The sequence below is a fragment of the Cydia amplana genome, chromosome 4 (genome assembly GCF_948474715.1).
Source record: "Cydia amplana chromosome 4, ilCydAmpl1.1, whole genome shotgun sequence".
Lineage (NCBI taxonomy): Eukaryota > Metazoa > Arthropoda > Insecta > Lepidoptera > Tortricidae > Cydia > Cydia amplana.
In genome coordinates, this window is record NC_086072.1 from 4,170,109 (window position 1) to 4,195,592 (window position 25,484).

The window sequence follows — 25,484 nt, forward strand, 5'->3', positions numbered from 1 at the left end:
ACACACTATATGTACTTCGTTTTTTTTAGGATTAGAAATTTGGTAAACAATCTTGATGTGTCTTTTAATTGAATAACACTTTTTAAAAATCAATAACTATTACTTATGAAAGCAGAAGACTATAAAAGATCGTATTAGATTCATAATTGTTACATATTTATTGTAACTTATTTTTCAAATGTGTTTTTCAATTAAAAGACACGTCAAGATTGTTTACCAAATTTCTAATCCTAAAACAAACGAAGTATACCTATTTACACTACGTTACAACTATTCATGGCAGTACCTCTGCAGGAAATTAGAGAGCAAACAACTAGAGTTTCAACATCAAGCAGCTCCGATGGCTCTGGCTGCAAATTCATAATAAAATAGGTCGTTTAGACCTTGGCAAGATCAGTACACTACCTAAGTCTCTATTTATGACTACATTTATGTAGCACGTGAAAAGTCTATTTTTAAAGCATGCTACACAAATGTAGAGTGCAAATTCACAACCACAGTGTATGAGCCTTAAGGCTATACAATTTGGACCTAAACTTTCATACTTTTCTTGAAACTACGAGCGACCAGCGCTTCAGAGTATTCTATATCAAACAAATTCGTTAATTTCCTACCTACAAAAAATAAAGACTTCACAGCCCGAGCCGCTTCCTACTTTGCATTATTTTAATACAAATTAATCTTAAATAATACAATTGTAAATGAAATACCTACTAAAACCTACTGAAATAATAATTGGCAAAAGCACAAGCATCGCTTGGCAGTAACATGATTTTATTTTTAACCGACTTTAAGCTTTCGTTATATAGCTTTTTTAGAAATTAAACAATATTATTAATAGGAATACTGATGTTCTTATAAAAACTACTGTTACTCATTATGATCAAAAAGGCAAAACACTGATAATGTGTAGCTTTATATTATCATTTGTGGTTTTTGAGGTAGATTTGAATAAATTTTACTTTCGAAAATCCGATCAAAACTACTTGAATTAGGTACATTTTTTCTACAATCTGACTATATTGAACCTGCTAGATAAAATTATGCAGCAACACTTTATATACATACCTAATACTTTATTTAAATATTGTTACCATTGATTTTGTGACCAGATCTTTCATACACCTTGTCAGCTTTTTAAAACTGCGCGTCTTTCGACATAGTGTTGGCGCGTACTTAAATCTAGCAGGTTATCTAGACTGCTATCCGTGGGGTCACTGTGACTGTGACATCACAGAGGCCAGGACTAGCGGCACATGGCGTCTACGATCACCATGGTGGAATACAACGAGCAGCCGAGCGTCAGCATGGTGCCGACGGCGATGGTGGAGTGGTAGGCGCGGAAGGCCTTCAGCACGCGCAGGTAGCGGGGACAGTGCGCCAGCTCGCCCAGGATCAGGCGGCCGACCTGGAACAAACAAATCGACGTTAGTATAAAGCTAATTAAGTAATAAGTTGTTTCAGAGGGCCTGCTGCGAACACCGATGTTCGCAAATTGCGGGCATCTTTGTCTTTCACTCTGATTAGGTACGCCTTAATTGGAGTAAAAGAGAATGATGGCCCGTAATTTGCGAACTTCGGTGTTTGGTAGGCCCTCAGATCAGCCAGCCTATTATGGATAGCTTTATCCATCTTTATCCACGTGATAAAATAACTGTCACTGTTTAACACCGTGGGAAAGAAAGTGACGGACACCGTTTTATCACGCTGTCACGTAGACAAGAACGACCATCATATCCCTACTGATATAAGTATTTGCGAAAAACCATACTCTGCAAATACGTGGAGTTATTATGAGAAACATAAACGGACGTACGAGTAAGTAATAAAGCTAATAAGAGTAATTTCAGATATGGAGACGTGTGGACACAACCTTCTACTCTTATGGTTACCTATGGGCATTTATGGGTTAGTTAGCGTAATAAGATCGATTTGATATGTAGTAGGTATATGGGTGTAGTGCGTATATATATGGTATGTAGGTGATATGTAACATCGGTAAGTGATAGGTACATATTGGATAAAACACTCCAGCTTTATCAAAAAAATTAAGAGTTTCCTATTAGCAATCGAAAAGATTAACCATATGATATCTATATTGGCAATGTAACTTTCAGCTCTACGTAGATGAAAATAACGAAAAATATCTCAATTATTTATCTTTTTAATTGCAGGTTAATACTAATAGGGTGGTCGTCACTCGTCAGTATACGCCCACATAATTCGATCATACTGTTACCCGAGCCCGGTATTGCTCATCGTTGTCACAATACCTATTCATTGCTTACACAATAATGCACCTGTCATGGCGCTGAATCGCCATTTCACTGGCACGTGTAATTATATTGGCAATACTCAGTAACTCACATAAGGTTTTAGTCGTTTAATTTATTAACAAATCGTGATGATTTCATAATTGGTTGCTATGTGATATGTGATACAGCCTGTAGCTGAATTATTATACCTAATGGTACCTACCTATGTAATTTGTACCTATACCTAACCAAATTAAGAAAGCCTACGTTGAGGACTAAACTAAACTATCTTCAAAAGACAGGCCTTCATACACACATACCTAAAGCTTAAGAAAAAACTTTTCTTAAGCTGGAACCCCTTTAGTTTTCCAACGCAAACGTCAGTAGTTGGTAATAAATTTAATCTTGGCTTCGTTTTTCTTACTTTAATTTAGCAACGCGTCTGCTTGCGATTTCTTGCGTGTATAAGTCGTTAAACTATTTTCATTTCCCCTAAATCCGTTTGACCGTTTTTTTTAGGTGACCATGTGAGCGACATAACAAACATCCAACATAAACTTTTAAATGTGGGCGAATTATGTTTTTAACCGACAAAAATCTGTCCACAACTTTGAAAACTCGTTGTAAAATTTCACCTTTAAATAATGGCGTTTTATCCTTGGTAACTCTATTTTGAGTAACGCAAGAGACACTCAAAACTGTCGGTCAAATGGTTGATTCGCCCACGTATTAAGTAGTAATACCAACTTCTTGTCCGCCACCTGCAGTCTCCTCCATCTGAGTCTTAATGTGTTTGGCGCGCAGCATGGGGCTCACCAGGCGAAGACGCACGTAGGCCTCTATCAGGAACACCGCGGTTAGCAGCGCAAACTAGAACAAGAAAATAACGAAAACTAGTGGGTAATGGATGACGAACCATTTCGGACTATTTGGGATATAAACTGTTATAGTTTTGGTGTTTGGAACGGTCAAATACTGTCCGGAGCATTACTATAACTGCTCCAAATATGGTCAGTACTTATCTATTGGACCATTAGGTACTTACCTATATATTTATATTGCTAATCAATATACAACGAGTATATCTCAAATAAATGAGCGTAATTAATAAGAATAATTTAGCGTTAGATCTGGGAACGTTATTAGGCAGTTTCTAATAGGAATTGCCTTATTTATTTATTTATTAAATCATTGTTAATGCATGATTATTAATGTTATTTAATATGATATCGAAGTCATCAAGGCTAGAGTACATTCTTAGATCTATTAGGAACATTAATACATATTAGAAAGAATCATCAATCATTTGCGAATGCTAACGAACTAATCATCATAACATCATTAAAGCATTAAGTGCATTGAGATGTAAGTAGTCATTACACATATGTACATTCTTAAATGACAAGGTAAACCTTGAAAAAGCGCGAATTTGCTAAGAGGCACTACAGTCAATTTTTTAGAGGTCAATCGCCTGATAGGGCTGTTAGTATTAAAAGTCTTAACTTTCACAATGGAAAAAGTTTCGTTCGTCATACTGAAGAGGTTTTATTATACTTGTTTGACGTCAGTAAGAAAGTAGGTACCGACTTAATATCTCGAAGTGTGATTTATATCACCGTTTCCGTTATCTGTCTTTGTGTTCCAACGGGCATGCGGCAACATCGTGCATTTTTATTCTAATAACGAATCGAATCTCAAAGTTATATTTACGTTTCTCAAGATCATTGAAAAATATTCATTAATATACTAATTATGGATATGTAAGATTGAATTAAAATCTAACGCAACGCTCAACGATGAATTAAGAACATTATTTGTTGAGAATCCTCTCTTTTTAGGGTTCCGTAGCCAAATGGCAAAAAACGAAACCCTTATGGATTCGTCATGTCTGTCTGTCTGTCTGTCCGTCTGTCTGTCCGTCCGTATGTCACAGCCACTTTTTTCCGAAACTATAAGAACTATACTGTTGAAACTTGGTAAGTAGATGTATTCTGTGAACCGCATTAAGATTCTCATACAAACATAGAAAAAAAACAATAAATTTTGGGGGTTCCCCATACTTAGAACTGAAACTCAAAAATTTATTTTTTATCAAACCCATACGTGTGGGGTATCTATGGATAGGTCTTCAAAAATGATATTGAGGTTTCTAATATCATTTTTTTCTAAACTGAATAGTTTGCGCGAGAGACACTTCCAAAGTGGAAAAATGTGTGTTCCAAAGTGGAAAAATGTGTGTAACTTTTAAAATAAGAGAATGATAAAACTAAAAAAAATATATGATGTAAAGTGTCATTCTATAGAACTTGCTAACTATGTAAACAAAAGTTACTAGTAAATTGACATTCAGTGTCAATTTTAGTATGGCGGTTTGTTTACATAGTTAGCAAGTTCTATTGTTGACACTTTAGATTACCATGCAAACTTCCACCGAAAATTGGTTTGAACGAAATCTAGTAAGTAGTTTTTTTTTAATACGTCAAAATCCCCTAAATACGGAACCCTTCATGGGCGAGTCCGACTCGCACTTGGCCGCTTTTTTTTAAATCGGTCGATACGTCACATGTAGACACTGCGTCGACGTTTGGTAAGGAGAGTTCATCATCGTCAGTTTCTTAATATCCGCATATTGTTTTAATATTTATTAATAACGGAATTGAAAGTTTCCATTACAGTCGATCAGTTTTATCGGTCAGCAAATTAAGGCCAATGGCGGTGAGGTGAAAGGACTCGGTTTAATTGTCGCCTTATCTCTTGAAAGTTATACGATTTAGACCTTGTGTTTGAAAAGTTAATGCAGATTTAATTGAGTATTTAATATGCACTGCACTTTTAATCTAGCATGGTAAAAGAGTGCTTCGATTTAAGCCGGAAGCTAGGATCGCAGATCTAAACATGGCACTTAACGTTTTGAATAAATGCCTCTATGTTAAAATGGTTACCACCCTCACAGCGGATAATATCTGTGTCCGGACTCCGGAGGTACCTACGCAAACAGCGCCACCAGGCTCACGTAGGCGTTGAGCGCGTAATACACTCCGGAACAGCGTCGCCTGCACGCGCCCGAAATAGTGTCGGGGGAGATTGTAGTAAAACCCTCACCTGTATCCAGCTAGCGTGCTCGAACCGAGTGATGGTCTGCGTCCGGAGGTACGCGAACAACGCGACCAGGCTCACGCAGGCGTTGAACGCGTAGTACACGGGGAACAGCACCGTCTGGACGCGTCCGAACTCGTGCCGGGGGAGATTGAAGTATAGCACGATGCCTGCGGAAGAAAGATACGGAGTTATTATTGTATTTAGTGTTACAGAGACTCTAATCTAGCGTCTCCCGAGCCACGGCGTCTATTCAACTCTATGGTTGCTTGACGCAACGTTGATGCAAATGCGCAGCGAGTCAGCGACACTATATTTTCCAGAGCGTGCTAGTGGGGGTCTCTCTTAGTGTATGCAGGCAGGGTTTATACTTCATTCCAGAAGGCAAAGAAATCTGGCCAGCGGTCGAAGTTGCTAACTGTGCTAAGGTATGCAAGAACTTGCCTTATCAGATGACTGGACATTATTTCCGTTTTTAAATACAGTTAAATAATTAAAATGTCACTGCGTCGCTTGCTATGTGCACGATACCCTTAAAAACATGATAATTGCTATAAATAATCGAAATACATACTCGATTTGGTTAAGTACCTACAAATTCCGATTACATAAGTCGAAATACTCTAAATATATAAAAGGGCAAGTCGAATCCGGCGTGCAAATTAGTTCCGAGTAATGTTTTTGCGCGTTCCCACGGGCCTGTCGAACCACTTTGTTCCACGGGTAACGAGTTGACTGGACGGTGGACGCCACGTAAAACGTGAGGGTAATATAAATAACGAAATCCATGCCGTACAAACAAAAATACTTATAAACCTTAAATATTGAGAATACGTTGAAACTTTTTTTTTTGGCATATTTCGATATGCACACACGCACATACATATTACATGATAATTAATAGTGACATAACTAGAGATATCTATAGGTTAGACTGAAAATAAATAAACATGTTTGTTTCAGTTCCACCACTCTTCTGAAAAACAAAACGTCAATTCTGCGAAATGATATTAGCAATTTATGAAAAACAAAACAAAAACAAGCCTTATCTTAAGGAAACGGAACTTTAGTTAACACCTAATCATATTTGTACCTAGTCATATATTTCAGTTTCACTTTTAAAATCTATCGTTAATTTCTAGTTTGAAGAGGTTTGATTATAAGGATTGTCTCAAAAGTAATTTAAAAACACTTGACAATATTAAGTAATTAATTTTTTTCTTCTCGTAGCTAAAAAGTACCTATAGGTATATTTAGTTTAACTTGTATTTTTTTTACAGAGAATATTATGTACCTATTTAATTACCAAATATGTAACTTGTATTAATTATGTAATGTAACTTAGTATTAATTAATAATAGGTCCTAACTCTTTGTTTTCTTAAACATCTTTAAATAATACAAAGTAAAATTAATATTTTAAGATGAATACGCAATAACAAAATATTTGGTCGCAATAACAGTGAAGGTCACATATCAATATGACCCGGAAGAGTGTCCCCCAGTCGATGCCCTGCCGTTGCCAATTTGCGAATCCTGTTGTCGCGACCGACCACATCATCATACCGTGTATCATACTTGTATCGATAAATATATCTACTCCGACTTCCAATCACGACAAAATGACGTGGCGACCACGCGTGCTAAAAGAAAACGCGGAAAGTGGTGATGGTGTTAAACGTATTTTTGATGAAAAAGAAAACATATTTATTTCCGGCTCCAGCTGGTTAGGTATCGCAATCCTTTGGAATTGCAAATGAGTTGGGCTGCTATTTCCAAAGGTTTTACATCAATTTTAATTGTCAAAACAAGACTTTTGACACGTTCGGACTTATTAATTCGATGTTTAATTGGTTTTTAAAAATGGTATAATATTGTCCCTAGGCGTGTTGCCTATAGGGCCCTTCGAGTCCAATATAATAACGCGTTCCGGGTGATGATGGGACTGCCTCGCTTCTGTAGCGCATCAGGGATGTTTGCTGAGGCGGGCGTCGATTGTTTTCAGGCGACCTTGCATGGGCGCGCCGCATCCCTGATGCGCCGGGTGAGGGACAGTCCCAACACCATCTTGAGAATGATAGCGGAGAAACCAGACTGTCCCATAATACTCCACTGTGAGGGACTACATTCCCCTACAAGTGTGATACAGTGGTAGCAAAAATTGAGATATGTGTCAATTCTAATGTGTATATGTTGTGTTTATGTGTAATTCTTGTATGTTTATTGTTGTATATAGCTATGTGTGTAAATCACATGAAATAAATAATTTTCAATTTTGAATTTTTTGAATTGTCACGTTTTGATAAAAATAAAACGGCTTATGTGGCGATTATGGTGGTTATTAGTTTGTAAATGTATAATCTGTGTTCTTGCGCTAATAATAAAACTACTTACTTATACATACATATAATGGCTTTTCCTGAAGCGTCATATCGCGTGTTGATTTGTATCTTATCAGTATTAGAAAATCAGAGAAAAGGTAGGTACCTACGCAATCGGAGGAATCACGCAGAAAAACAAAGATACATTGTAACTTTACCTATGTAATCCTTTCCACATTTCCTATACAGCCTTGTTTTAGTCGCGTTACAGCCAGTTTGGAAACTTTGGAATCACAGAAGCGATCTTTGGTATTAGCCCTCAACTGACGCGCGCGTTAGGTACGTGCATTCAAAGTTCATGATGATGTGCCGCACACGATAGGCGTGACGACAACAGCAGCGGCCGGTGTATCAACACTCACCGGAGACGAGCGTCATCCACACTTGCGAGCCGAGGTGCGTGGCCACGGCGCCGACGTAGAGCGCGCGCCAGCCGCGCAGGTTACCCGTGCCCCCGGGGCGCGCCAGCCAGGCCAGTACCACCAGCACCGCGAGCGCCACGTGGAATGGTTGTGATCTCCGCGTCAGGACCCTTAGGACAACAGCAGAGCCCGGTGTATCAACACTCACCGGAGACGAGCGTCATCCACATTTGCGAGTCGAGGTGCGTGGCCACGGCGCCGACGTAGAGCGCGCGCCAGCCGCGCAGGTTACCCGTGCCCCCGGGGCGCGCCAGCCAGGCCAGTACCACCAGCACCGCGAGCGCCACGTGGAATGGTTGTGATCTCCGCGTCAGGACCCTTAGGACAACAGCAGAGCCCGGTGTATCAACACTCACCGGAGACGAGCGTCATCCACACTTGCGAGCCGAGGTGCGTGGCCACGGCGCCGACGTAGAGCGCGCGCCAGCCGCGCAGGTTACCCGTGCCCCCGGGGCGCGCCAGCCAGGCCAGGATCACCAGCACCGCCAGCGCCACGTGGAATGGTTGTGATGTTCGCGTCAGAACACTGAGGACAATATTAATAAATATTAATTAAATAAATAAAAATAAATAAATATTATAGGACATTTTTACACAAATTGACTAAGCTCCACGGTAAGCTCAAGAAGGCTTGTGTTGCGGGTACTCAGACAACGATATATATAATATACAAATACTTAAATACATAGAAAACAACCATGACTCAGGAACAAATATCTGTGCTCGTCACACAAATAAATGCCCTTACTGGGATTCGAACCCAGGACCGCGGCTTCACAGGCAGGGTCACTACCCACTAGGCCAGACCGGTCGTCAAAACCACTACATTCAATAAAATTATTAATTTAATCGTTGTCCAACAGCATTCTAGTCTTGTTTATGTACAATCTAAATCCATATTAATAGCTACGTACTCTTAGGTACTCGATAACGCACTTCTTTTCCTTATAAAGTATCTAGTAGGGATCATTCATACTGAGTTACTGAGTTTGTGGGAATCTGTAAGCCTCGTCCATTCATTCATAAACAGTAAGATACGACCAAGTTTTTTAATTACGCCATCGACCCGATTATATTTAATTATTTTATAAAACCAAGTTTCATATCCTTCATAAATTTTATTGGTATCGTGCGACTAACCACAATAAATACATACTATGACGGAGCCCGCAAGTCTATGATTACCTAGAGATTAAAGTAGTGTTAGTTCCACTACATAGTCTACACGTGTAGCAGGGGCGTGCAGCGGTAGCACGATATCACTGATTATTTCAGATTACTGCGCTGTTTCAAGTCCAAGCGTGCTCTTAAAGACTTCATACTTCATGTTAGCTGATAAATTGTATGAACGTTGAAAAGAAAATTCGATTACGGCATGAGCGGCACGGCACTTAAGCCTAAAATGGCTTTGATCGCTGAAAATGAAGTGTCATAGTTGTAACTGGGCTCCTTTTCATTGTTAAATGTCTGGACAGTAATCAGAAGACGTCAGATTTTTATAGATAATACTTTCTACAATTCATGCAATTTAACATGATAATTAAAAGTAGGTGTGGATACATTAAATTTGCAAGTCGTGACTTTCAGATCCTGGCATATCGATACAAAGGGCAAATAAATAACAAACACATATAATTGTCCGACTTTCCGGTTCGGAAGTACGACACCTAGTGTTCTTTTGCGATACTAAGGTAGGAATGCTAATATTTAGTTAGTAGTTGTTAGGATTTATTCTGTCAATAATGCGCGTCAAATGACAAGTGTTTTAAGTAAACAGCTGGTACTAGGTACAAACAGCAACAGTCTTAACTGTCCATCTGTGGACCTTATGCCGTTTGTAATAAGGTCCACCGATGGACAGTTATCAGTGTGGGCGATGGTGCAAAAGATTCACGTAACACATTACATAAAACGTGATAAGAAAATGATTAACAGACACGGTGAATATATGTACATACCTACACGATTTTCTAAATTCTGGCAATACACTTATTGGTAAATAAAGAGTTTAGAATATTATCTAGGCACGATCAAGCGCTCGATAAAGCTCGGTTGGCAACTGTGATTGGTTTTTATAGATGGCGCTAGCATAGGTTTCCCCTATTTGACACTATTCGTAGAATTGACAAATAAAACCAATGCTGGGGCCTGCATCACATCTGATGAAGTTTTGTATTTGACCAAACTGAACTTTGCTTTAAATGACTGTGCAACTTGCAAGTATTTAATCATTCGCGATATATTTGAAAATAAACATATCGTATCAAAGCCAAATGTCACCGTGGCTGAACTAAGAAAAGATTTCAACAGAGGTGGCAAAGGTTTTTAGTTGTTATCAAACAGCCTGTGGTCGACGTGCCGAAACGCACGTGGCTCTTAATGAAGCCTGATAAGGCAGTAACGGACGACTAGATTATTGTCAAAATACCTGTATTGAATTGACGTGTGTAAATGATTCATGAATTCAATGCTATATTTAGATCTGTCATCGTTATTTGTATTTATTACGAGGGGTGTTCAAAATATTCTCGGTATGAGAATGAAAACAAACAAGTACGAAAAGTTTGATATTTTTATTTTTCAATATACTCCCCCCCTATGTTCATACACTTAAAAGATCGATCAATTATTTTTTTTAATCCTGCATAAAAATATTTTTTATCTTTGGTGTAAAAATGCTCCTCCACTGCCGCCTTCAATGCTTCATCATCGGAAAATTTATTTCCACGCAGATCCTTTTTAAGATTGGGGAACAAAAAGAAGTCGCTGGGGGCTAAGTCCGGACTATACGGTGGGTGAGTAACAGTTTCAAACCCACATTCAACAATAGCTGCCTTGGCAATATGAGCAGTATGGACGGGGGCGTTGTCATGCAGAAGCATAACACCTTTGGTTAACTTTCCTCGCCTCTTTTCTTTGATTGCATCCTTTAATTGACGTAGAATGTTAGCGTAGTACAGTCCTGTGATATTTACACCTTTTTCTTTATAATCGATCAGTAATACTCCTTCACAATCCCAAAATATCGTGGCCATGACCTTGCCAGCTGAAGGGATGACCTTGAACTTCTTGGGATGAGCTGAACCCTTAATGTGCCACTGCATGGACTCTTGTTTACTCTCTGGGTCATAATGATGAACCCAGGTTTCATCTCCAGTAACTATTCTTTGCAGCACCTCATCAGGATTTTCACCGCACAGGTCAATAAAATCGGAACAACAAGCTACACGCATGTCTTTTTTTTGACATATTAAGATGGTCATGGATAATATCATGTACGGTACCAATAGAGAGATTGGTTACTTGTGCTATAGATTTTACCTTCACTCGACCATCTTCCAATATAAGTTTTTCCACTTTATCAATATTTTCTTGTGAAGTAGCTACTACAGGCCGGCCAGGTCTAGGGTCGTCTTCAACACTCTCCCTTCCACGTTTAAACTCGCTTGACCACTTTTGAATGGTAGATAAAGAAGGAGCAGACTCACGGTAAACACAATCCATTTCCTCTTTTATGGTTTTTTGATTTTTACCCTGTTTTGTCAAGAATTTTATCACGCATCGATGTTCTAATTTAGTTAACATTGTCAATTCCCACATGATGTTCATGTTTGTTCAGCAATTGCAGAAAAACAAAAGAACATCTCGGTTCGAATTATACTTTTTTTTAATGTCAATGAATAAACCTTAGCGGCCAGTAACGAAAGAAATTTTAGAAGAGGTTGTAAGATATCAATACCGAGAATATTTTGAACGCCCCTCGTAGTTGCCATACATGTAAAGGTGAGATACAAGTTCAAATATTACATAAAGACTTCTTAACAATGGTGTTCCGGACATTTGGAATTAAGTATACTTAATAGGAGGCGTGCGCGGAGCCGAAGCCAACAGGTGGGGCCCCTTCTCTACTTTTGACACTTTAATTAAATGAAATGTGTGTGAATTTTGTGTGGGATGCACACAAAAATTGATAGAATCTAAACTTAAATAGGTTATGGGGTGAAAGCAATGGACTAAATGCTGGCAGTGGTAGTGGACTATGGGATAAAAAACAGTCTGAAAAATGTTTTTAAGTTACCACAATAAGGCCAAATAAAATCTATCTGTACACAAACTTTCTTTTTTAATCGAAAGAAAGTCAGCACGTCATCGCTGACTTTGGCACTGGCATTCAGCCAGTGATGTTTAATTAAGTACGACAGTGCGCGTGACACTCAAAAGTCAACGACCGCTATCAAAGTCTCAAACTCATTGACACCATATCAGCGTTAGGGGTGGTTAGGGTACAAGTGCACGTAGGTTGATCATCAATATAAGATGGACTTTATAACGATGTATTAGAATATAATAGAATAGAATATAATTTATTCGTAAGCACAGACAATACATAATATGAAAGAAAACACAAAATAAGATTAAAGTGCCACGAAATGGCCTCATCTTAGCATGTTGCTGGTGGCTTCCAGCGCTGGTCTTCCGATGAGACCGTCAAGTGAGAAGAATCACGGAGGGTAACAGACAAAAGAAAAAGACATCAAATAACGTACAATTAATGTTCACTATTAGTAAAAAGTTTCAATGTATCATGGTGTCGTAAAATTAATCATAATCATTGGTGCAATGGTGCAGTTTCAGAAGCATAACGTTTTACATTTTATACGCATCTTTTCTGATTGGAAAGAGCATGACTTTTCAAGGATTAAATCTTATGACTAAATGTTACTTACAAAAAGGGAATACATTTCGTAGTTTTACCATTTAATGTTAAACAAACTTTGATTAATTCAACAGCCGAGTCATAACTTTTTACATTCAATCGATTCATTTACTGAGAAATCGATTTACGATTCAACGGATCTTGAACTTCAAAAGGGACGGCAGTAAACGTGTGTGGCAAGTTTAAGTTTATTGCATTTTTAAAGAGCATTACAAATGTAATATACATTGTCTTGTAATAAAAATACATAGGTAACCAATGTTATTTTTAGTTATTCCAAGGTAACTAAGGACATATATTAAATATAAAGATAAAAGGAACATAAACTCTATTCTAAAACCGTGTCTGTTGATGTTACAGTTGAGTTTATTGAGATATATGGCGTTTTAAAACTAGATGTATCTATAACCATCCATTTGCCAAAGTCTATCTATCTAGATCTAGAGCATGTTTCTCGACCTGCGATCACGTCGTACACTAAACTATTCATAAAGGGTTCTAGAATCGTCTGTTCTTGACCACTTATATAAAATGCTAAAATGTGAACTTTCGGGGCATGTGAGCATTAGCATTTACGAAGACTTATTTGAAGTTGTCATAACCGGCAAGCATCACAGACGTGCACGTATTATTCCCACTTGGAGTTCGTGGTAACTACCGGGAATTATTTTTCCCAGTAGTTAACACTGTTAACAACTTGGTGGTGGTAACTAGTGGGTATAAGGCATGTGGACTTGTGTATGTAGTAGGTATGTAATTAATGATATAAAGTGGTCCGTAGCGTTTATGAATTACAAGCCTGATAACCAGGATTGTGGCCTCGGTGCGTGATGAATAATCTTTGTATTGCCCGATTAAGACGATTACATGACCCAGTAAACGACAATGTTTCAGCCGCTATTTAATATGTTGTATCGATTAGCGACAGGTCTAGTTCGTTATCGACAGAAATCTGTTGAGCTTTGATCTAGTCAGTATCGAGTAATGTTTATCTAATACCTTTAAACGAGCAATTCTTGCTTATTTATTTATTTATTTATTTATATGTTTATTTATATATATATATTTCGGGATCTCGGAAACGGCTCTAACGATTTCGATGAAATTTGCTATATGGGGGTTTTCGGGGGCGAAAAATCGATCTAGCTAGGTTTTATCTCTGAGAAAACGCGCATTTTGAGTTTTTATATGTTTTCCGAGCAAAGCTCGGGTTCCCAGATATTTGTATAAAACAAGGATAGGTAACAGCAGATATAATATAATTGAAAGTACAACGGCGATCTAGTCTATGAGTTTGACTGACATAACTGACCGGTGTGACGTTGGTCGACTGGAATAATTATACTCAACAGTTCAACACAGTGCTCTTAGAAAACTGTTTAAAGACTATGTACAAACATCATTTTACTCATAACTGTCTCAATCTTAGCTTGCTTAGCAGCTATGACAGTCAAGTCACATAAATTCTTGTTCTTATGCACTTTAGGCAGATTACAGTGCTGCATAGTGTCTTACCATCTAGAGATAATCTTAATTAATTTTCTTGAACCGGGCTCATAAAATGCACGTTATATGACCGACAAGCTACTTACTTATACACCAACTAAACTTACTTAAGGTAGTCAAATGTACTTAACTGAGTTAAATGAGACTGTCCATGTCTTTAATTCAATGTTCAATTTGCAGACCTGGATCTACCACGAAAAACAAATCTTATTTCTTTCCTCCACATTCGTGCGAGAGAGAGAGAGAGAGAGAGAGAGAGAGAGGCAGATTTTCGTTTTTCCTGGTAGGCCTTCTATTTTATGATGCTGCGAATCAAACTTTTTGGCCTGGTGAATATTACAATTATAGTAGGTACAATTAAAGTTGTACAACTGTGGAATTATAAATAGATACAAGGAACTAAGAAAGCAATGCCGCTAGTTCTCAGTTACTTGGAATTAAGTACATGTCGCATGTCGCTTAGAACGTCATTCCATTTCCTCTCGCGAATGTCGGAAGATGACTGAAAGTGGCCTACTTATCCAATAGTAAGACAAATAAGGGGTCAATTCTTGGAACATATTACAACATTCTAATTTACACAGGAAGGGCGCGGGACGAGTTGTTTGACTTAGTTGTGGCCTTGCTAAGTTTAGTTTTAATTTAGTTTATAGTTAATTTGAATGTATTTTTAATGTAATGTTAGGGAAAGATATATGTAGTTATTTAATTTCATTCGACTCCTAATATATTTACACAGTTTACACTACAACTACACTCATATAATTATGTATATCTTAATAGTTTTAATCATAGGTACGTATGCACACACTGTTGTATTGTAACCAAAGAATATAATACTTGTAATGTAACTATAGGTACCATATATGTACATATGGCTAACAAAACAAAACTTAATTTACGATAGATTATCCAATAATAAAAATTGTTGCATTTAGCCGACTAGGTTGTACAAGAAAGAGTTAATGAGACTTAGCTCCAAGTGTATGTTTACGTAATTACTTACAGCTAATGATGGAGTAATAGACTACTCTGAGTAGTTCGTGTAGAACTAAATTAACTTAGTTCACATTCACATGGACGTTGTAGAGTTTACGATCTTGCGTTGGCGCCTTCGTAAACTGCAGGAATGTGAATTACAATGTTAAAAGATATATATGTACCTACACTTAGTCTGGTTTTTTAGCAATGTGTGAGAAGCCACCCAGGTTGTAAACCAGTTAAACAAATAAACCGTCGGGAGAGAATACGTTTGTGCCATACGCCAAGTCATTGGTTTGCAGGAGAGCGAAAAGAAGCAAAAAATAGTACATTACAGTACATATGGCACTTTAAAGTTTCGACATACGCACGAAAAGTGCTGTTTTACGCACTAGTGCGGAAAAGTAGCCCCATATGTACCTACTGTAAAAATATTTTTGAAATGTTTTACATTTAGGAAATATTGAACTTATTTATCATTTAGGTACATGTATATGTTTACTATCTATAGTACTATACATATATTGTGAATACAGTGCTAATCATGAAATAAAAGCATTTTTATTATTGCCATATCCGTTTTTGATGAGTAAATGTTAAACGTACAAAGTATGATATGACACAAAAGTTTTATGTTACACTTTTGTGATAATTTTCTGTTAACAAAGTGTAATTATCCTATATTTAGTAAAATGCGGATATTGCACAACATTTTTGAAATTGTCAATTATAGCAAATTTTTGTTATTTTAGAAATCATAAAAAAACTATTTTGCCAAAAATGAATATGGCACAAACGTGTTCTCAGCCGGCGAAACATCAAGTGACGGGCATGGCGTGTCTCACTTTTGTGAAACTAGGAATCTAAAGCGGCCCACTGATGATTATATTAGACCGCCGGACGATATCGGCCTGTCACTTAAACGCAAAAACCGGCCAAGTGCGAGTCGGACTCGCGCACGGAGGGTTCCGCACCATCAACAAAAAATAAAGCAAAAAAAGCAAAAAAACGGTCACCCATCCAAGTACTGACCCCGCCCGACGTTGCTTAACTTCGGTCAAAAATCACGTTTGTTGTATGGGAGCCCCACTTAAATCTTTATTTTATTGTTTTTGGTATTTGTTGTTATACTTGTTATAGCGGCAACAGAAATACATCATCTGTGAAAATTGCAACTGTCTAACTATCACGGTTCGTGAGATACAGCCTGGTGACAGACGGACGGACGGACGGACGGACAGCGGAGTCTTAGTAATAGGGTCCCGTTTTTACCCTTTGGGTACGGAACCCTAAAAAGTGACAGCTCCGAACAACTGATAGGCCGATATCGTCCGGCGGACTAATCATATCATCAGTGGACCCCTTAGGATAAATTTTGAGCGTAACTAAATATATAGGTAAGCAAAATATATGTACTCGTATATATATAGGTACACAAGTAGTTACGCTAGTTACTTTAACACTCCCGAGTAACATAAAATATTAAATATACAGTTCCTTGGTTACTGACAGGCAGATGTTGCATTTAGGTACCAACAGTTTAACCTCAGCCTAGGTGTCGAATATCAGTCGTGTCCATCTCGTTACATTTTGCACCGGGTGCGTCACGCGTCACGCTATATAATCACGCTGTTATTATTATGTTATTTCTAGAACCAACATTACGCGCTTGACGTTAGGTATTTAGCGCTTTGATTTTTGAATATTAAATTGGATGTAAAGTCGTGTTGGGTATTAGGAATATCGTTTACTTTGCTCGGGGCAAGAGGTATGAGAGAAGTGTTTCTTCTGCGTCAAAGTTTCTTAGGTACCCTATTTAATCTGTTAGTTACGAATACAGTGCTGGTGGCTACCGAGCTAACTGAGAGAACGTTCCCTGAACCTCCTATATGCCATAACTTGACATACAGGTCCTTGTCACATCTAATTAATAAATAAGGTTTGAGCATACAAGTTCTTCAGAAACAAAAAACCAAACTGACGATACTGTTTTAACGTATATGTAGTTAAAGTGTCTCGACGTAATTTGATGCCGACAAACATAAATGACGTGCGCTGATGTGCAAACATGACACGTCAGTTGACACAGCTGACAGAAAACAGCTGTTCTAGAGCACGGGCGGTTGCGACATTGTCCATATGAAGATCAAAAGTTACAAACATATCTTTTATCCAAAGATTCTATTTTAAAAATAATTTTTCTCCTGACGTTTTATATTTTATCTAAACTTTTCTAGTTACCAAGTTACTCTTAGTGACATTACTAACCACGTTTCTTAGTCGTCGGGTCTAGATGTAAGAGGTGTTCCTTGACAACGATATTTATATTAGTCACGAATGGAACTACCCATCATTATTTTTATCCACGAGAAAAAATCCTGGCGCCGAGGACCTCTGTATAAGGCCAGAGAAAAGTCCCCGATGTAACTGTCTGTGATTTAATCTCAGTAATCGGCTACTTTATTTTACTCAATTAAAGTTTTGAGTATTTTGTACTTAAAATAACTGCGATGATTTATCGAGTCGCGTGTCCATTAGCGGAAGGTTTAAAAAGTTTAATTTAACTTGCAATGCTCACCAAGGTATTTTGTGACAGCAATTTATGCGATGATAAGTGAGGAGTAATGATTTCATGGTAAACGATTGGTAAAGTTATATACATGGACAGTTAAAGAGATGGTTGATAAGTAAGGTATCTAATATCCTTTCGTCTACGTCTGACCTTTAAGTTGTTTAACATCAAGGCACGACGACAAAGTGTAGTTATTCGTACGACATTTTTTTACACTATTAGGTACCTACTCAGAGTATCTACCTAGCCTAATAGACCAGGTACCCATGAAAATGCAAAACAAACATGCTATATAGGTAGCGTTATTGTTTTTGCGGTCGTAAAAACAATGATAAGGTTGTAAACACTTAAAATTGCAAAGTGTAACAAAGTATGTTACAGTTTACAGTTATATTTAATGAAAACAAAATCATCCACGCCTGTGTTAATGATTAGGTAAATTTTGACTGAAACATAGGAAGTTTTTTATTGCAATTTTTTAGCCTAAGTAAGTACCTATTTGAGATTGCCAATAGGAACAAATATGAAATGATTTTTTGACTCAATATAGGTACAAACTCAAAACTCAATATGTAATCACAATACGAGTATGAATATATATAGGTAGTCTCTTGAGTCGGACTGAAATATTTGGCGACGTTCTCAGCCGTAACGAAAATCTAGGCATCACCATTATTATAATAACAAACGCAAACCTCGTTACATTTGTACACCCATATCTTAGTCCGCTTTTACGACTGTTCCTTTATATTTACGATAAGTAACAGTGGCAATAACACGTACTGTAGGATTTAATTGCAGCATTTGCAGCGACGTGTAAACTGTGTAAATGTATACGGAACATAATTTTAGCGAACGTGGGTTGTTTTAAAGCTTTAGTTTTATAGGTATCATAGATAAGTATCTACGTAGTAACAATCTCAACACCTGTGTAGATTTTCATTAACAAAAAATATAGCGAAGTGTTGAAGGGAAAGTACTAGTCATTCAGTGCACCTTGCCAACGTGTAGGCGTGGGCTATTTTAGCTGGGTACTATTAACTAATTGTTGAGTTTGTCGTACGAGTTTCTTATATAGGTACAAGTCGAAAATGCGATTATTAATGTCTAACAACAATTATGTACGACTACCTATGTACCTATGCACAAAGGATGACTCACGTTAGACCGGGTCGTGACCGGGCCGTGTCCGGGGCGGAGCTTCCGGCGCTTACTTTTCTATGACAGATGACAGATGATCACGTGATGCTTTCCATAGAAAACGAAGCTCCGGAAGCTCCGGCCCGGACACGCCCCGGTCTGACGTGAGTCATCCTTTAGGCATACGTACGCTAAGAAGAACTTTGAATGTATGGAATTCATAAATGTAATGAAAATTCAATGCGAAGTCACGATAGATGCCATTCGTTCGAACCAATGGTTCGAGTTTACGAGTATTAAACCTACGTAAACCAATGAATACCTACTGAATACCTACTGAATGAATGACGCGTGAAAACACCTGTAACGACCTTCGATGTGCATCCATTTCATCCATCCGGTGTTCTGGGTCAATTTCTGAACACGATTTTTTTTCTGTCCGTGATGAAAATCGCGGGTTAGCATCAGATAATACTTACCATTTTTTTTTTACATAAAGAAGTCACACTTTCACACCGAGTTCCATATGAATTCACTGATTAATTGGTTTTTAGAGTACACTTAAAAATACCTAAAGGCTCAAATTACTGCTCCCGTGCCCTGTCCGGAATCTACTTTTGAGCATAATGAAAAATCCTACGAAAAATTCTACATTAGTATCACTAATTTAGTGTCAAATACTTAAACTAGATGATATTTACTATCACTGAGCACATACACTATTAACTTCATTGTGGTAAATAACTCGTGATCGATGTTTAAATTTTGTCCGAGCGCGCGAGTACAATTTCGTCGGCAAAACTCACAGGGCTCTGACAGCCGACGTCTGTATTTGAACCGCCTCGTGTCCCGCCTCACCTGTACTGGCAGTATTCGGCTGTCTTTCAAAGCAAACGGATGTACGTCAAGCCGTGGCGTGTTTGAGCAAATCGCGTAAGTATTTCGGAATCCGGGTGGGCGACAACTTTTTTCTAATTTCGATGCCCCTTATAAATTTTATTTTCCACATAGCTTTTCAATAACAATTGTCATATTTAGGAGCCCTTTATGTATCTTTATGTAAGCGATAACATAACAGTTTGGTCAAACACGATTTAAATTTTTGGCGAATTTTTTTATTACGAATTCTAATTTCCGTGCCCTAATTCCCATAGCAAATTTACCTAAAACAGCTGATTAAGTGGCACGGGAATTAGAAAGTATTACATTTATTGTCAACAAATATTTTATTGGGGGCACTTTAAGTTAATTGGCAATGTTTACGTCATATTATTATTACATTTATGTATATTGGCATTGAATATATATTATATGTAATAATAATATGACGTATATCTTTCTATTTTGCATTTAAGGAAATCTTAAAGAATGCACAAAAATTTGTGAACGGTTTTTTAGTATAAGTACTATAGTACATACAGGGTGGACCCGAATAACCCGGGCAATTTTAATACGTATGGAATCCTTGTACTGTTAGTCTTGCCCCACCTTACCTTATTCATTGATCATATTATAACATTAAAATATTATATAAACATAAAACTATTTCTGGAATTATTACATATTATAATACCTGTACCTAAGGTTACATGAAACAAAATGAATCAAATTTGCAATGTTTTTTTTTGTAAATTTGACAGCTGACAGCGTATACCGTATAAAGTTTAAATATCTGGGAGACCGAGCTTTGCTTGGAAAACATATACCTACCTAAAAACTCAAAAATGCGCGTTTTCCCAGAGATAACACCTAGCTAGATCGATTTTTCACCCCAAAAAACCCTCATATATGATCAAATTTCATTCGAAATCGTTAGAGCCGTTTCCGAGATCCCCGAAATATATACAAGAATTGCTCATTTAATAGATTAGTTGTTATAAATTAGCTTTTCTAATACAAGAAAAAATAAATATATATCCTATTCTTACTATATTATAAATGCGAAAGTATCTCTGTCTGTCTGTCTGTTATATCGTCACGCTTAAACCGCTGAACCAATATCATCTTGATGATATTTGGTATGGAGATAGTTTGAGGCCCGGGGAAGGACAAAGGATCTGGGGGCACGGCAGTGCCGCCGCCAAGTCGAGCAAAACAAAGTGGCACGGCCGTACCATCAAATCTCAATAACATTCTATCAAAATAACATTTAATGCACTTTACAATCCCTTAGTTTTGTCACTGACACAATCACTCACGATCATCATTATTTTAAGGTACTTCTAGCATACCCAAATTTGAAACGTAATTTGGTTTTAGCTTTTTAAGCCAATAAAAATCTAATAATACTGCAATATTAGTCACGTTCTAAAGATCTAATAACTGCATAAATAAGTTTGTAATCCCATAGAAATATATGCGATAACAACGTTACCTTTTAGTTCTTACAATTAGTAGGGAAAGTAAAGGTACACTACGACGTACGATGTGAGTATGAATAAAGATGTGTATACATAGTATCAGTATGGTATGGGTATGATTACCTGAAAAGAAGGACAGCCTACAAAAAGAGATGGGATCCTATCAAAAACATTACATGTAAAAAGATGCAAGTCTCGCAACGCAGTTCTTCTACTACAAAAAAGTTTTGAGATGTAATGGGAAACCAAGTCGGTTATTTTAGTCAGTGCCAGGGGGTATTAAAATCGTAATACTATTAGATACCTTATTAGGGTTCCGTAGCCAAATGGCAAAAAACGGAATCCTTATGGATTCGTCATGTCTGTCTGTCTGTGATAGTCTTACCCCACCTTACCTCATATGTGGTCAAACAATTTTTTGTGTTATGAATTTATGAAGGCAGCATATTCGATTTCTTCAGATTAACTTACACAATAACTTCTTCTCACTGTGCCCCTATTTACTTATTTCTTAGTATCATTTCCTATACGGTCATATACCAGATCATACACCTTGTACCTATCTACATGCAGATACATCATGACACTTTTTAATTTAATGAATAGTTTTGTATGTATGTATGTATGTAAGTAGGTATTGTTTTGAAATATGTACATTTTACTAAGAAAGAGAGATTAGTTGCCATTAAAATCAAGGAAACGATTAGTCAAATACGTAGTTTTTAGTGTAGCATACTTTCGTAGATTTGTCGTCCGAAACTAAAATTAAAGAAGGTAAATATGTTCGATGCCGCTTCAGTATGGTTAAAGTACATTATTGTAGATTAAAATATACATAAATAATAGTTTTAACTACCAAAATAAGTTAAGAAAACAATTCCTGTGCCATGTTCTAATTTCCGTGCTAGTAAAATCTAATTCCCATGGACACACTAATTCCCGTGCCCTGACCAAAATTTTAAATTGAAATAACTTTTATAGTTTTATGAATATTTTTACCCCATAAGAAAATTAATGTTTATTATATTTTTTATCAAATTATCAGCATAATTTTTTTTGTGTAATGTTAGTATTTCAAAATTCCATGGGAATTAGACAAAAATGCTCGTTTGGTGAAATTGACCCTTCTCATCCATCGTTCATTCATCAATTATTCAAATTTATTCAACAGTTTAGTGTTAATCGGTCTTTACCTATAATCAATTGAAATTTGAATTTAATGCATTGAATTAATTGAAACTAATGCAGCTGATCTATCTCATTGTTACAGTTTAAATTATTAAGATGTATTTTAAAGTAAGTAAGTATCCTTCAGTAGGGTACGTAAGTAAGTAAGTTATATTTATTAGCACAAGAAATATAACTTACTTACTTACTATAGTTATATTAATTAGTGTGAACTAGTAAATAATGATAGCGGGTAGATCGACTAGGTAAGTAAGTATATAATACGTGAGCCTCGACATACCTAGTAGATTTGGCCGGCTATCACCCGCTATGTATACGTACTATGTTTCACCAGACAGATAGGTAGGAACGGTCCATCAGAGCGGTCGGAGACTTTTATTAATATTAAGTACCTAGGCAAATCCTATGACTCCCAATCTTACCTTGATTCAGTGATTATATGTGAGCGTTCTATAAATATTCCTATCTGGCCGTGATTGCTTAATTCTTGCGATATGACGTCGTAAGTCGTAATCATGGTGTAACAAGTGCATTGTAGTATCGGTACGAGTTTTATCTCATTGCAATTATAAGTCTTTCATTGATAAAGATAGGCAAAGTTCTATCAGACACTATACATATATTGTAATTTTAAGTTTTGATTGTCTTTTAATTTCTGCTGATACATTACGTGTTTTAACCTAACTGCTAAAGGAAAGTTCTTAGTTAAGTAGGTAATATTAAAATGAGTTTAATCAAGAATTGTATTGCATTAGCCCTTGAGTTTGTTAGTAGAATTATTTAATTAGTGTGTGTACTAAAAATCAATAGATGCGTAAAGAGAAGTCTAATTCCAGCACGTAACTCTTAGGTATAACTATATATCTACCTAGAGTTCTAGAGACATAAAAATAAAGCATAGTTGGTCAGGCCACTTGGTTGGAATATAAATACTTCTAGACTGAACGAATCATCCAATAGGCACATGCAAAAAAAGAATTGGTTCACACCAGTACAACCCAGCACCTCAAGATAACTGACGGGCAAAGATTGAACGCTCACAGATAATACGTTGAATGATAAGATTGATAAGCTCATGACATTTTCCTATAAAAGTTCCGTCACACAGGCGCGTTTTCCGGGCGGACGCCCCGCCCGGAAAATGCGCCTGTGTGACGAAGCCTTAAAGGTTTGATATATGCCACATTATTTGTTTGTTGTTATGGCTTAATCCATGTTATCTAAGATTAATAGTGTTTATTAGGTAGATTACTTCGTATTTAATCTAGGTCGTCAGACAGTGACCGATAGCAAATAGGTGCAATATCAAAAAAGTTAAAATATTACATCATTTACATTGGACAATTCAATATTTCAAGAAACAAACTGATCTGGAATGAAATATATTAAAATATGGACCAACTTACAGATTATAGGCGATACAAACATACAAATTTAGATATAGATAGAATTCATAGCTCATATCTTATAGAAAAACATCCATAACTCATATTTGTACTCATCTCTAACCTTACCGGGATTGTAGTTAAATTGAGTTAAATATATATATTCCGACCACTTACAAAGCCAGAGTCCGGAAGCAATTTTGTCTTCGTTACTTAATTTAAAGTTAGCTTATTATTTTAATCATCAGTTAGATTTCCTTCGGCCCGTCTTATGTTATTTTGCCATGATTTCATTATTAATTAGGACATGATACGTACGGTATCATAAAAAGTTATTGCCCTTACAAGACGAGTGGAGACTGGAAATCGTATATCATTACTAGGGAATGCAACCGAGTAATGAAAAAACCGAGTATCGAGTTTAACCGTCGGTTTTTAACAGATGCAAAACCGAGGTCGGTTTCGGTTAAAAACCGCGAGTTCGAGTTTTTAATATTTCATCGAAAATCAAACTTTTCTTTGAATCTAAGTGTCAAAATCAAATCAATAATTTACGATCTCTTTAAGTGTATATGTGGTTACCTGATTCTAGAAAGAGATACTAAAAATGATGATGTTGAAATTGTTTTTCTTTAGCCTAGTCGATATTGACATTCATTACCGATCCCCGCTCCTCCGATAATTACTAATGACGGCCATGTACGTATGTATACGTACATATAAATATAATGACGTTTTGATAATACGTCACACTAAATCTAATTTCTGATATATAATAATGTACCTACGCTAATTAATAAAGTTGACTGACAGTTGATATAAGACATATTTCAAGTGTTAATCTTAATCGTAATCGTCGCTACAAAAATATTATGTTCCTGAATATATTCCAGATTATATAAGATTTTATTATAACATTAAATTATGACTCACTTTTAAGATATGAGCAATAGGTTACTTACCAACAATCTCAATAGAAATTGTAGTAAGACAAATTGACTGGAATATTTCCATAAGATATAATATATGTCGCGAAATATTCCAATATCTGCGTCATCAAACCATCGTTTTGATTGTGTGTAGAAATGGCCAGGCAATAAAAATGTCTGACGAGCAAAAAAAGCATAACCTACATTTGAATTAGGTCAAATACGTACGTAGGAAGTTATTTTTATTTTTAAGGCCATGTTTCAATTTTAGCGATTTGAATGTCTCGGTTTTATAAACATCCGGAATACTAATATTGCTTTAGAGATTTAAAATTATATTCACTATATTCTAATACAACACAAATCATATACAAATACTCTTATACAATACAGTTGTTTTAATGCAGCTCCTAGCATGTGCCAAGAATGGTCACAGTTTTGAGATATTTGAAACCTTTTTATGGTTCTTTCATGTTTTTTCTAAGATAATCTTATTCGTATAAAATTAAGATACACATAGGTACAATATATTCATAAATATCATAACATAATT

The 25,484-nt window shown here is 36.7% G+C and overlaps 1 protein-coding gene across 1 annotated transcript in view; it reads right to left on the bottom strand.

Annotated features, from left to right (window-relative positions):
* Nucleotides 1-910: 910 nt before the first annotated feature.
* LOC134663119 (transmembrane protein 205) overlaps nucleotides 911-25,484 on the bottom strand; it is a 32,982-nt gene continuing 8,408 nt past the window's right edge. The window contains exons 2-5 of the mRNA XM_063519454.1: nucleotides 8,510-8,679; nucleotides 5,358-5,521; nucleotides 3,003-3,125; nucleotides 911-1,408 (exon numbers count right to left, since the gene is read on the bottom strand). Of these exons, the coding sequence (XP_063375524.1) occupies nucleotides 1,247-1,408; nucleotides 3,003-3,125; nucleotides 5,358-5,521; nucleotides 8,510-8,679 (619 nt within the window). The 3' untranslated portion in view covers nucleotides 911-1,246. The remainder of the gene's footprint in view (nucleotides 1,409-3,002; nucleotides 3,126-5,357; nucleotides 5,522-8,509; nucleotides 8,680-25,484) is intronic.